Raw genomic sequence first — 12,500 nt, 5'->3', positions numbered from 1 at the left:
CCAACAACCTGTCCTGGTCCCCCCCATGCCGACACTATGGTTAAGAAAGCCCACCAACGCCTCTACTTTCTCAGGAGACTAAGGAAATTTGGCATGTCAGCTACAACTCTCACCAACTTTTACAGATGCTCCATAGAAAGCATTCTTTCTGGTTGTATCACAGCTTGGTCTGGGGCTCCTGCTCTGCCCAAGACCGCAAGGAACTACAAAAGGGTCGTGAATGTAGCCCAATCCATCACGCAAACCAGCCTCCCATCCATTGACTCTGTCTACACTTCCCGCTGCCTCAGGGAAAAGCAGCCAGCATAATTAAGGACCCCCCCACGCACCCCGGACATTCTCTCTTCCACCTTCTTCCGTCAGGAAAAAGGTACAAAAGTCTGAGGTCACGCACCGACCGACTCAAGAACAGCTTCTTCCCTGCTGCTGCCGTCAGACTTTTGAATGGACCGACCTCGCATTGAGTTGATCTTTCTCTACACCCTAGCTGTGACTGTAACACTACATTCTGCACCCTCTCCTTTCCTTCTCTATGAACGGTATGCTTTGTCTGTATAGCGCGCAAGAAACAATACTTTTCACTGTGTCCCAATACAGGTGACAATAATAAATCAAATCGGATACCTCTGTCTTAAAGACACTCAATGACCTGGCCTCCACAGCCTTCTGCGGCAAAGAGTTCCACAGATTCACCACTCTCTGGCTGAAGAAATTCCTCCTCATCTCTGTTTTAAAGGATCGTCCCTTTAGCCTGAGGTTGTGCCCTCTGGTTCTAGTTTTTCCGACTAGTGGAAACATCCTCTCCACGTCCACTCTATCCAGGCCACGCAGTATCCTGTAAGTTTCAATAAGATCCCCCCCCTCATCCTTCCAAATTCCACCCATGATCATAATGAATGGCGAACAGGCTCGAGGGGCTGAATGGCCTCCTCCTGCTTCTAGTTTCTATGTCTCTACGTAATATCCTGATCCCCCCTTCCCCCCATATCCCTCGATCCCTTTAGCCCCAAGAGCGAGATCTAATTCCTTCTTGAAATCACACAACGTTTTGGCCTCAACTACTTTCTGTGGGAGTGAATTCCACACATTCACCGCCCTCTGGGTGAAGAAACTTCTCCTCCCCTCAGTCCTAAATGGTCTACCCCTTATCCTCAAACTATGACCCCCTGGTTCTGGACTCCCCCCACCATCGGGAACATTCTTTCTGAATCTACCCTGAGGAAACAGAAACGCATTAGATTCAAGGCCACAACTCCAAAGTGGAGTGTCAGTGCTGAGGGAGCGCCGCACTGTGGGAGGGTCAGTGCTGAGGGAGCGCCGCACTGTGGGTCAGTGCTGAGGGAGCGCCGCACTGTGGGAGGGTCAGTGCTGAGGGAGCGCCGCACTGTGGGAGGGTCAGTGCTGAGGGAGCGCCGCACTGTGGGAGGGTCAGTGCTGAGGGAGCGCCGCACTGTGGGAGGGTCGGTGCTGAGGGAGCACCGCACTGTGGGAGGGTCAGTGCTGAGGGAGCGCCGCACTGTGGGAGGGTCGGTGCTGAGGGAGCGCCGCACTGTGGGAGGGTCGGTGCTGAGGGAGCGCCGCACTGTGGGAGGGTCAGTGCTGAGGGAGCGCCGCACTGTGGGAGGGTCAGTGCTGAGGGAGCGCCGCACTGTGGGAGGGTCAGTGCTGAGGGAGCGCCGCACTGTGGGAGGGTCGGTGCTGAGGGAGCGCCGCACTGTGGGAGGGTCGGTGCTGAGGGAGCGCCGCACTGTGGGAGGGTCGGTGCTGAGGGAGCGCCGCACTGTGGGAGGGTCGGTGCTGAGGGAGCGCCGCACTGTGGGAGGGTCGGTGCTGAGGGAGCGCCGCACTGTGGGAGGGTCAGTGCTGAGGGAGCGCCGCACTGTGGGAGGGTCAGTGCTGAGGGAGCGCCGCACTGTGGGAGGGTCAGTGCTGAGGGAGCGCCGCACTGTGGGTCAGTGCTGAGGGAGCGCCGCACTGTGGGTCAGTGCTGAGGGAGCGCCGCACTGTGGGAGGGTCAGTGCTGAGGGAGCGCCGCACTGTGGGAGGGTCAGTGCTGAGGGAGCGCCGCACTGTGGGAGGGTCAGTGCTGAGGGAGCGCCGCACTGTGGGAGGGTCAGCGCTGAGGGAGCGCCGCTGTGGGAGGGTCAGCGCTGAGGGAGCGCCCGCACTGTGGGAGGGTCGGTGCTGAGGGAGCACCGCACTGTGGGAGGGTCAGTGCTGAGGGAGCGCCGCACTGTGGGAGGGTCGGTGCTGAGGGAGCGCCGCACTGTGGGAGGGTCAGTGCTGAGGGAGCGCCGCACTGTGGGAGGGTCAGTGCTGAGGGAGCGCCGCACTGTGGGAGGGTCAGCGCTGAGGGAGCGCCGCACTGTGGGAGGGTCAGTGCTGAGGGAGCGCCTCACTGTGGGAGGGTCAGTGCTGAGGGAGCGCCGCACTGTGGGAGGGTCAGCGCTGAGGGAGCGCCGCACTGTGGGAGGGTCAGTGCTGAGGGAGCGCCGCACTGTGGGAGGGTCGGTGCTGAGGGAGCGCCGCACTGTGGGAGGGTCAGTGCTGAGGGAGCGCCGCACTGTGGGAGGGTCAGTGCTGAGGGAGCGCCGCACTGTGGGAGGGTCAGTGCTGAGGGAGCGCCGCACTGTGGGAGGGTCAGTGCTGAGGGAGCGCCGCACTGTGGGAGGGTCAGTGCTGAGGGAGCGCCGCACTGTGGGAGGGTCAGTGCTGAGGGAGCGCCGCACTGTGGGAGGGTCAGTGCTGAGGGAGCGCCACACTGTGGGAGGGTCAGTGCTGAGGGAGCGCTGCACTGTGGGAGGGTCAGTGCTGAGGGAGCGCCGCACTGTGGGAGGGTCAGTGCTGAGGGAGCGCCGCACTGTGGGAGGGTCGGTGCTGAGGGAGCGCCGCACTGTGGGAGGGTCGGTGCTGAGGGAGCGCCGCACTGTGGGAGTGTCAGTGCTGAGGGAGCGCCGCACTGTGGGAGGGTCAGTGCTGAGGGAGCGCCGCACTGTGGGAGGGTCAGTGCTGAGGGAGCGCCTCACTGTGGGAGGGTCGGTGCTGAGGGAGCACCGCACTGTGGGAGGGTCAGTGCTGAGGGAGCGCCGCACTGTGGGAGGGTCAGTGCTGAGGGAGCGCCGCACTGTGGGAGGGTCAGTGCTGAGGGAGCGCCGCACTGTGGGAGGGTCAGTGCTGAGGGAGCGCCGCACTGTGGGAGGGTCAGTGCTGAGGGAGCGCCGCACTGTGGGAGGGTCAGTGCTGAGGGAGCGCCTCACTGTGGGGAGGGTCAGTGCTGAGGGAGCGCCGCACTGTGGGAGGGTCAGTGCTGAGGGAGCGCCGCACTGTGGGAGGGTCGGTGCTGAGGGAGCACCGCACTGTGGGAGGGTCAGTGCTGAGGGAGCGCCGCACTGTGGGAGGGTCAGTGCTGAGGGAGCGCCGCACTGTGGGAGGGTCAGTGCTGAGGGAGCGCCGGACTGTGGGAGGGTCAGTGCTGAGGGAGCGCCGCACTGTGGGAGGGTCAGTGCTGAGGGAGCGCCGCACTGTGGGAGGGTCAGTGCTGAGGGAGCGCCCCACTGTGGGAGGGTCGGTGCTGAGGGAGCGCCGCACTGTGGGAGGGTCAGTGCTGAGGGAGCGCCGCACTGTGGGAGGGTCGGTGCTGAGGGAGCGCCGCACTGTGGGAGGGTCAGTGCTGAGAGAGCGCCGCACTGTGGGAGGGTCAGTGCTGAGGGAGCGCCGCACTGTGGGAGGGTCGGTGCTGACGGAGCGCCGCACTGTGGGAGGGTCAGTGCTGAGGGAGCGCCGCACTGTGGGAGGGTCAGTGCTGAGGGAGCGCCGCACTGTGGGAGGGTCAGTGCTGAGGGAGCGCCGCACTGTGGGAGGGTCAGTGCTGAGGGAGCGCCGCACTGTGGGAGGGTCAGTGCTGAGGGAGCGCCGCAGTGTGGGAGGGTCAGTGCTGAGGGAGCGCCGCACTGTGGGAGGGTCAGTGCTGAGGGAGCGCCGCACTGTGGGAGGGTCAGCGCTGAGGGAGCGCCGCACTGTGGGAGGGTCAGTGCTGAGGGAGCGCCTCACTGTGGGAGGGTCAGTGCTGAGTGAGCGCCGCACTGTGGGAGGGTCAGTGCTGAGGGAGCGCCGCACTGTGGGAGGGTCAGTGCTGAGGGAGCGCCGCACTGTGGGAGGGTCAGTGCTGAGGGAGCGCCGCACTGTGGGAGGGTCGGTGCTGAGGGAGCGCCGCACTGTGGAAGGGTCAGTGCTGAGGGAGCGCCGCACTGTGGGAGGGTCAGTGCTGAGGGAGCGCCGCACTGTGGGAGGGTCAGTGCTGAGGGAGCGCCGCACTGTGGGAGGGTCAGTGCTGAGGGAGCGCCGCACTGTGGGAGGGTCAGTGCTGAGGGAGCGCCGCACTGTGGGAGGGTCAGTGCTGAGGGAGCGCCACACTGTGGGGAGGGTCAGTGCTGAGGGAGCGCCGCACTGTGGGGAGGGTCAGTGCTGAGGGAGCGCCGCACTGTGGGAGGGTCAGTGCTGAGGGAGCGCCGCACTGTGGGAGGGTCAGTGCTGAGGGAGCGCCGCACTGTGGGAGGGTCAGTGCTGAGGGAGCGCCGCACTGTGGGAGGGTCAGTGCTGAGGGAGCGCCGCACTGTGGGAGGGTCAGTGCTGAGGGAGCGCCGCACTGTGGGAGGGTCAGTGCTGAGGGAGCGCCGCACTGTGGGAGGGTCAGTGCTGAGGGAGCGCCGCACTGTGGGAGGGTCAGTGCTGAGGGAGCGCCGCACTGTGGGAGGGTCAGTGCTGAGGGAGCGCCGCACTGTGGGAGGGTCAGTGCTGAGGGAGCGCCGCACTGTGGGAGGGTCAGTGCTGAGGGAGCGCCGCACTGTGGGAGGGTCAGTGCTGAGGGAGCGCCGCACTGTGGGAGGGTCAGTGCTGAGGGGGCGCCGCACTGTGGGAGGGTCAGTGCTGAGGGAGCGCCGCACTGTGGGAGGGTCAGTGCTGAGGGAGCGCCGCACTGTGGGAGGGTCAGTGCTGAGGGAGCGCCGCACTGTGGGAGGGTCAGTGCTGAGGGAGCGCCGCACTGTGGGAGGGTCAGTGCTGAGGGAGCGCCGCACTGTGGGAGGGTCAGTGCTGAGGGAGCGCCGCACTGTGGGAGGGTCAGTGCTGAGGGAGCGCCGCACTGATGGGAGGGTCAGTGCTGAGGGAGCGCCGCACTGTGGGAGGGTCAGTGCTGAGGGAGCGCCGCACTGTGGGAGGGTCAGTGCTGAGGGAGCCCCGCACTGTGGGAGGGTCAGTGCTGAGGGAGCGCCGCACTGTGGGAGGGTCAGTGCTGAGGGAGCGCCGCACTGCGGGAGGGTCAGTGCTGAGGGAGCGCCGCACTGTGGGAGGGTCAGTGCTGAGGGAGCGCCGCACTGTGGGAGGGTCAGTGCTGAGGGAGCGCCGCACTGTGGGAGGGTCAGTGCTGAGGGAGCGCCGCACTGTGGGAGGGTCAGTGCTGAGGGAGCGCCGCACTGTGGGAGGGTCAGTGCTGAGGGAGCCCCGCACTGTGGGAGGGTCAGTGCTGAGGGAGCGCCGCACTGTGGGAGGGTCAGTGCTGAGGGAGCGCCGCACTGCGGGAGGGTCAGTGCTGAGGGAGCGCCGCACTGTGGGAGGGTCAGTGCTGAGGGAGCGCCGCACTGTGGGAGGGTCAGTGCTGAGGGAGCGCCGCACTGTGGGAGGGTCAGTGCTGAGGGAGCGCCGCACTGTGGGAGGGTCAGTGCTGAGGGAGCGCCGCACTGTGGGAGGGTCAGTGCTGAGGGAGCGCCGCACTGTGGGAGGGTCAGTGCTGAGGGAGCGCTGCACTGTGGGAGGGTCAGTGCTGAGGGAGCGCCGCACTGTGGGAGGGTCAGTGCTGAGGGAGCGCCGCACTGTGGGAGGGTCAGTGCTGAGGGAGCGCCGCACTGTGGGAGGGTCAGTGCTGAGGGAGTGCCGCACTGTGGGAGGGTCAGTGCTGAGGGAGCGCCGCACTGTGGGAGGGTCAGCGCTGAGGGAGTGCCGCACTGTGGGAGGGTCAGTGCTGAGGGAGCGCCGCACTGTGGGAGGGTCAGTGCTGAGGGAGTGCCGCACTGTGGGAGGGTCAGTGCTGAGGGAGCGCCGCACTGTGGGAGGGTCAGTGCTGAGGGAGCGCCACTCCCACTTCCCAGGGAGAATGTGGAAAGGTTTGCGAGCTTTGCCCCCGTGTTAGGTCGTTACAGAGCACTGTCAGTGTTTCCTTGACCCTAATGCCTCCCGCACTCACAAATGAACCATTGTTCAATATTAACCGGGCCATATTAATCATTAACTCCCCCGACTCGCCAGATGGACCTTGGAGTCAAAGGTTCTGTGCGGATTTGCTTAGGGGACAGATCAGTAAGGATGATTATCAAAGAGCTCTGGGCTCCTACAGCATTGGGAGGAGGCAATTCTGCCCATCTGGGAGCTGCTAGCTCATTGACAGAGATCTCTCCCGCGTGCCCACTCGTCCCTATCTGCCGATACCCCTCTCCCACGTCTCCCGGACAGGAAGCGTAAAGGAGAACATCCCCCTGTCTACATCTACGGGGGACGAAGTAGAAAGGGTCGAGAGCTTCAGGTTTCTAGGTGTCCAGATCACCAACAACCTGTCCTGGTCCCCCCCATGCCGACACTATCGTTAAGAAAGCCCCACCAACACCTCTACTTTCTCAGAAGACTAAGGAAATTTGTCATGTCAGCTACGACTCTCACCAACTTTTACAGATGCCCCATAGAAAGCATTCTTTCTGGTTGTATCACAGCTTGGTATGGGGCTCCTGCTCTGTCCAAGACCGCAAGGAACTACAAAAGGGTCGTGAATGTAGCCCAATCCATCACGCAAACCAGCCTCCCATCCATTGACTCTGTCTACACTTCCCGCTGCCTCAGGGAAAAGCAGCCGGCATAATTAAGGACCCCCCCACACACCCCGGACATTCTCTCTTCCACCTTCTTCCATCGGGAAAAATACAAAAGTCTGAGGTCACGCACTGACCGACTCAAGAACAGCTTCTTCCCTGCTGCCGTCAGACTTTTGAATGGACCGACCTCGCATTAAGTTGATCTTTCTCTACACCCGAGCTGTGACTGTAACACTACATTCTGCACCCTCTCCTTTCCTTCTCTATGAACGGTATGCTTTGCCTGTAAAGCGCGCAAGAAACAATACTTTTCACTGTATCCCAATACATGTGACAATAATAAATCAGATCGAATCAACAGCAAATCAAATACGTCTCCGAGGACCCAGCCTGAATCTGTTCCCATCGCTCTTTCGATCCGAACTTTCTCGATCACGACAGCTCTGTCATGATACCAAGTTGGGTGGGAGGGTGAGCTGTGAGGAGGATGCAGAGGTCTTTCAGGATGATCTGGTTAGGTTGGCCAAGTGGACTATTCAATGGGTAGATGTGAGGTTATGGGGTCATGCAAGGACATGCAGAGGGCCAGGTAGTATTGAGGAAGCAGGGGGGCTGCGGAAGGACTTGGACAGGTTCGGAGAGTGGGCAAAGAAGTGGCAGATGGAATACAATGTGGGAAAGTGTGAGGTTATCACTTTGGAAGGAGGAATGGAGGCAGAGACTATTTTCTGAATGGGGAAAATGCTTCGGAAATCAGAAACACAAAGGGACTTGGGAGTCATTGTTCAAGATTCTCTTCAGGTTAACGTGCAGGTTCAGTCGGCAGTTAGGAAGGGAAACGCAATGTTAGCATTCATGTCGAGAGGGCTAGAATACAAGGGCAGGGATGGACTTCTGAGGCTGTATAAGGCTCTGGTCAGACACCATTTGTGAGCAGTTTTGGGCCCCGTATCTAAGGAAGGATGTGCCGGCCTTGGAAAGGGTCCAGAGGAGGTTCACAAGAATGATCCCTGGAATGAAGAGCTTGTCGTATGAGGAACGGTTGAGGACTCTGGGTCTGTACTCGTTGGAGTTCAGAAGGATGAGGGGGGGATCTTATTGAAACTTACAGGATACTGCGAGGCCTGGATAGAGTGGACGTGGAGAGGATGTTTCCACTAGTGGGAAAAACTAGAACCAGAGGGCACAACCTCAGGCTAAAGGGACGATCCTTTAAAACAGAGATGAGGAGGAATTCCTTCAGCCAGAGAGTGGTGAATCTGTGGAAGTCTTTGCCGCAGAAGGCTGTGGAGGCTGGGTCATTGAGTGTCTTTAAGACAGAGATAGATAGGTTCCTGATTAATAAAGGGATCAGGGGAAAAGGCAGGAGAATGGGGATGAGGAAAATATCAGCCATGATCGAATGGCGGAGCAGACTCGATGGGCCGAGTGGCCTCATTCTGCTCCTATGTCTTCTGGTCATGCATTTGGAAGGTCCAATGCATGTAGGAATTATACAGTAAATGGTAGAATCCTTCAGAGACCTTATGAAGGGACCCTGAAACCCTTCCTAAAAGTGGCCACTACGACTGTGCACCAAGGCTTGGGCCCTCTTATTCCAGTTTCAGGTTGAGTATCGGGGTGTGGGGCGTTGATGGCCAGACCCCAGCATTTGGCCCCTGGAGAAGGTGGTTGGTGAGCCGCCATCTTGAACCCGCAGCAGTGTGCGGTGTAGGTACAGCCACGGCGCTGTTATAGAGTCATAGAGGTTTACAGCATGGAAACAGGCCCTTCGGCCCAACTTGTCCATGCTGCCCATATTTTTCTAACCCCTAAGCTAATCCCAATTGCCCGCATTTGGCCCATATCCCTCTATACCCATCGTACCCATGTAACTGTCTAAACATAGAACATAGAACAGTACAGCACAGAACAGGCCCTTCGGCCCACGATGTTGTGCCGAGCTTTATCTGAAACCAAGATCAAGCTATCCCACTCCCTATCATCCTGGTGTGCTCCATGTGCCTATCCAATAACCGCTTAAATGTTCCGAAAGTGTCTGACTCCACTATCACTGCAGGCAGTCCATTCCACACCCCAACCACTCTCTGCGTAAAGAACCTACCTCTGATATCCTTCCTATATCTCCCACCATGAACCCTATAGTTATGCCCCCTTGTAATAGCTCCATCCACCCGAGGAAATAGTCTTTGAACGTTCACTCTATCTATCCCCTTCATCATTTTATAAACCTCCCCTCAGCCTCCTCCGATCCAGAGAGAACAGCCCCAGCACCCTCAACCTTTCCTCATAAGACCTACCCTCCAAACCAGGCAGCATCCTGGCAAATCCCCTCTGCACTCTTTCCAGCGCTTCCACATCCTTCTTATAGTGAGGTGACCAGAACTGCACACAATATTGCAAATGTGGTCTCACCAAGGTCCTGTACAGTTGCAGCATAACCCCATGGCTCTTAAACTCCAACCCCCTGTTAATAAAAGCTAACACACTATAGGCCTTCTTCACAGCTCTTTTAAACGCTGTTTAAAAGACAAAATTGTACCCGCCTCTACTACTACCTCTGGCAGCTCGTTCCAGACACTCACCACCCTCTGTGTGGAAAAATTGCCCCTCTGGACCCTTCTGTATCTCTCCCCTCTCACCTTAAACCTATGCCCTCTAGTTTTAAACTCCCCTACCTTTGGGAAAAGATATTGACTATCTAGCTGATCTGTGCCCCTCATTGTTTTATAGACCTCTATAAGATCACCCCTCAGCCTCCTACGCCCCAGTTCGGGAAGGACTTCCGGGATTTTGAGGGAACCAGCAATATGATTCCAAGTCGGGGATAGTGAGTGACTCGGAGGGGGAAGCTCCAGGTGTTGGTGTTCCCCAGATATCTGCTGTTCGCCCCCCCACTGCTTGTCCTTCTAGATGATAGAGGTGGCGGGTTTGGAAGGGGCTATCGAAGGAGCCTCGGCGAGTCGTTACGATGCATGCGGTGTGGTTACAAAATTGGCTTGACAACAGAAGACAGAGGGTTGTCGAGGGTTGTTTTTCAAACTGGAGGCCTGTGACCAGCGGTGTGCCTCAGGGATCAGTGCTGGGCCCACTGTTATTTGTCATTTATATTAATGATTTGGATGAGAATATAGGAGGCATGGTTAGTAAGTTTGCAGATGACACCAAGATTGGTGGCATAGTGGACAGTGAAGAAAGTTATCTCCAATTGCAACGGGATCTTGATCAATTGGGCCAGTGGGCTGACGAATGGCGGATGGAGTTTAATTTAGATAAATACAAGGTGATGCATTTTGGTCGATCGAACCAGGGCAGGACTTACACAGTTAATGGTAGGGCATTGGGGAGAGTTACAGAACAAAGAGATCTAGGGGTACAGGTTCATAGCTCCTTGAAAGTGGAGTCACAGGTGGACAGAGTGGTGAAGAAGGCATTCGGCACGCTTGGTTTCATCGGTCAGAACATTGAATACAGGAGTTGGGACATCTTGTTGAAGTTGTACAAGACATTGGTAAGGCCACACTTGGAATACTGTGTACAGTTCTGGTCACCCTATTATAGAAAGGATATTATTAAACTAGAAAGAGCGCAGAAGAGATTTACTAGGATGCTACCGGGACTTGATGGATTGAGTTATAAGGAGAGGCTGGATAGACTGGGACTTTTTTCTCTGGAGCGTAGGAGGCTGAGGGGTGATCTTATAGAGGTCTATAAAATAATGAGGGGCACAGATCAGCGAGATAGTCAACATCTTTTCCCAAAGGTAGGGGAGTCTAAAACTCGAGGGCATAGGTTTAAGGTGAGAGGGGAGAGATACAAAAGGGTCCAGAGGGGCAGTTTTTTCACACAGAGGGTGGTGAGTGTCTGGAACGAGCTGCCAGAGGCAGTAGTAGAGGCGGGTACAATTTTGTCTCTTAAAAAGCATTTAGACAGTGACATGGGTAAGATGGGTAGAGAGGGATATGGGCCAAACACGGGCAATTGGGACTAGCTTTGGGGTTAAAAGAAAAGGGGACGGCATGAACAAGTTGGGCCGAAGGGCCTGTTTCCATGCTGTAAACCTCTCTGACTCTTGATGACGCTATGGACACGGGACACACTGCGGCAGTGGTGGAGGACGCGAATGTTCATGGTTGGTGTGTCGATCGAGGGGGAGGGGGGGGGGGGGAATGAGGGGGAGGGGGGGGGGCGGATGAGGGGGAGGGGGGTGCCGCGTTCCGGGGGAAACCTTTTTCACCCAGAGTGTGGTGGGAACTTGGAGCTCGCTGCCGGGAGAGGGTGGGAGCGGCAGAGAGAATCTCTCACAACAGTTAAATAGCGTCGAGATGCCACGGCGACACAGGGTTCGGGAGGGAGCAGTGCACGACGGGAATCGAACTGTGAGGGGCTTCATGTGCTGGGGCCAAAGTGATGGGCTGAATGGCCTCTTTCTGTGCAGTTGGAAAGCCATTAAACTGGGGCAGGCCTGGGCACAGAGTGTGCCAGGCAGAGAGGGCACAGCCTGCGGGCATGGAATGTTCCAATGTGAATATTCCCACAGCCAGTGACATTCCTGGGATAGCAGCAACAGTCAATTAGCAATGAGAAGGCACAGCAACATCCCAGAAACATTCACGACACGAGGATGAGTTATTCTGGAATGTTACTTCATTATTGAGGTCTCCCACAGTGCGGCGCTCCCTCAGCACTGACCCTCCCACAGTGCGGCACTCCCTCAGCACTGACCCTCCCACAGTGCGGCGCTCCCTCAGCACTGACCCTCCCACAGTGCGGCGCTCCCTCAGCACTGACCCTCCCACAGTGCGGCGCTCCCTCAGCACTGACCCTCCCACAGTGCGGCGCTCCCTCAGCACTGACCCTCCCACAGTGCGGCGCTCCCTCAGCACTGACCCTCCCACAGTGCGGCGCTCCCTCAGCACTGACCCTCCCACAGTGCGGCGCTCCCTCAGCACTGACCCTCCCCACAGTGCGGCGCTCCCTCAGCACTGACCCTCCCACAGTGCGGCGCTCCCTCAGCACTGACCCTCCCACAGTGCGGCGCTCCCTCAGCACTGACCCTCCCACAGTGCGGGGCTCCCTCAGCACTGACCCTCCCACAGTGCGGCGCTCCCTCAGCACTGACCCTCCCCACAGTGCGGCGCTCCCTCAGCACTGACCCTCCCCACAGTGCGGCGCTCCCTCAGCACTGACTCTCCCACAGTGCGGCGCTCCCTCAGCACCGACCCTCCCACAGTGCGGCACTCCCTCAGCACTGACTCTCCCACAGTGCGGCGCTCCCTCAGCACCGACCCTCCCACAGTGCGGCGCTCCCTCAGCACTGACCCTCCCACAGTGCGGCGCTCCCTCAGCACTGACCCTCCCACAGTGCGGCGCTCCCTCAGCACTGACCCTCCCACAGTGCGGCGCTCCCTCAGCACTGACCCTCCCACAGTGCGGCGCACCCTCAGCACTGACCCTCCCACAGTGCGGCGCTCCCTCAGCACTGACCCTCCCGCAGTGCGGCGCTCCCTCAGCACTGACCCTCCCGCAGTGCGGCGCTCCCTCAGCACTGACCCTCCCGCAGTGCGGCGCTCCCTCAGCACTGACCCTCCCTCAGTGCGGCGCTCCCTCAGCACTGACCCTCCCACAGTGCGGCGCTCCCTC

The 12,500-nt window shown here is 59.2% G+C and overlaps 2 protein-coding genes across 2 annotated transcripts in view; both read right to left on the bottom strand.

Moving 5' to 3' along the window:
• The window catches only part of LOC144488590 (phosphoenolpyruvate carboxykinase [GTP], mitochondrial-like), a 50,014-nt gene that overhangs the window by 35,066 nt on the left and 2,448 nt on the right, over positions 1–12,500 (bottom strand). The window lies entirely within an intron of this gene.
• LOC144488591 (uncharacterized) lies at positions 1,211–4,860 on the bottom strand. The gene is made up of 3 exons (XM_078206648.1): positions 3,754–4,860; positions 2,252–3,223; positions 1,211–1,215 (listed from the first exon to the last, which is right to left on the bottom strand). Coding segments are annotated over exons 1-3 (978 nt in total). The 5' UTR covers positions 3,755–4,860.

The sequence above is a fragment of the Mustelus asterias genome, unplaced genomic scaffold (genome assembly GCF_964213995.1).
Source record: "Mustelus asterias unplaced genomic scaffold, sMusAst1.hap1.1 HAP1_SCAFFOLD_1685, whole genome shotgun sequence".
NCBI classification, from domain to species: domain Eukaryota; kingdom Metazoa; phylum Chordata; class Chondrichthyes; order Carcharhiniformes; family Triakidae; genus Mustelus; species Mustelus asterias.
Note: the sequence above shows the minus strand (reverse complement) of the source record. Positions and strands in the feature narration are given on the sequence as shown.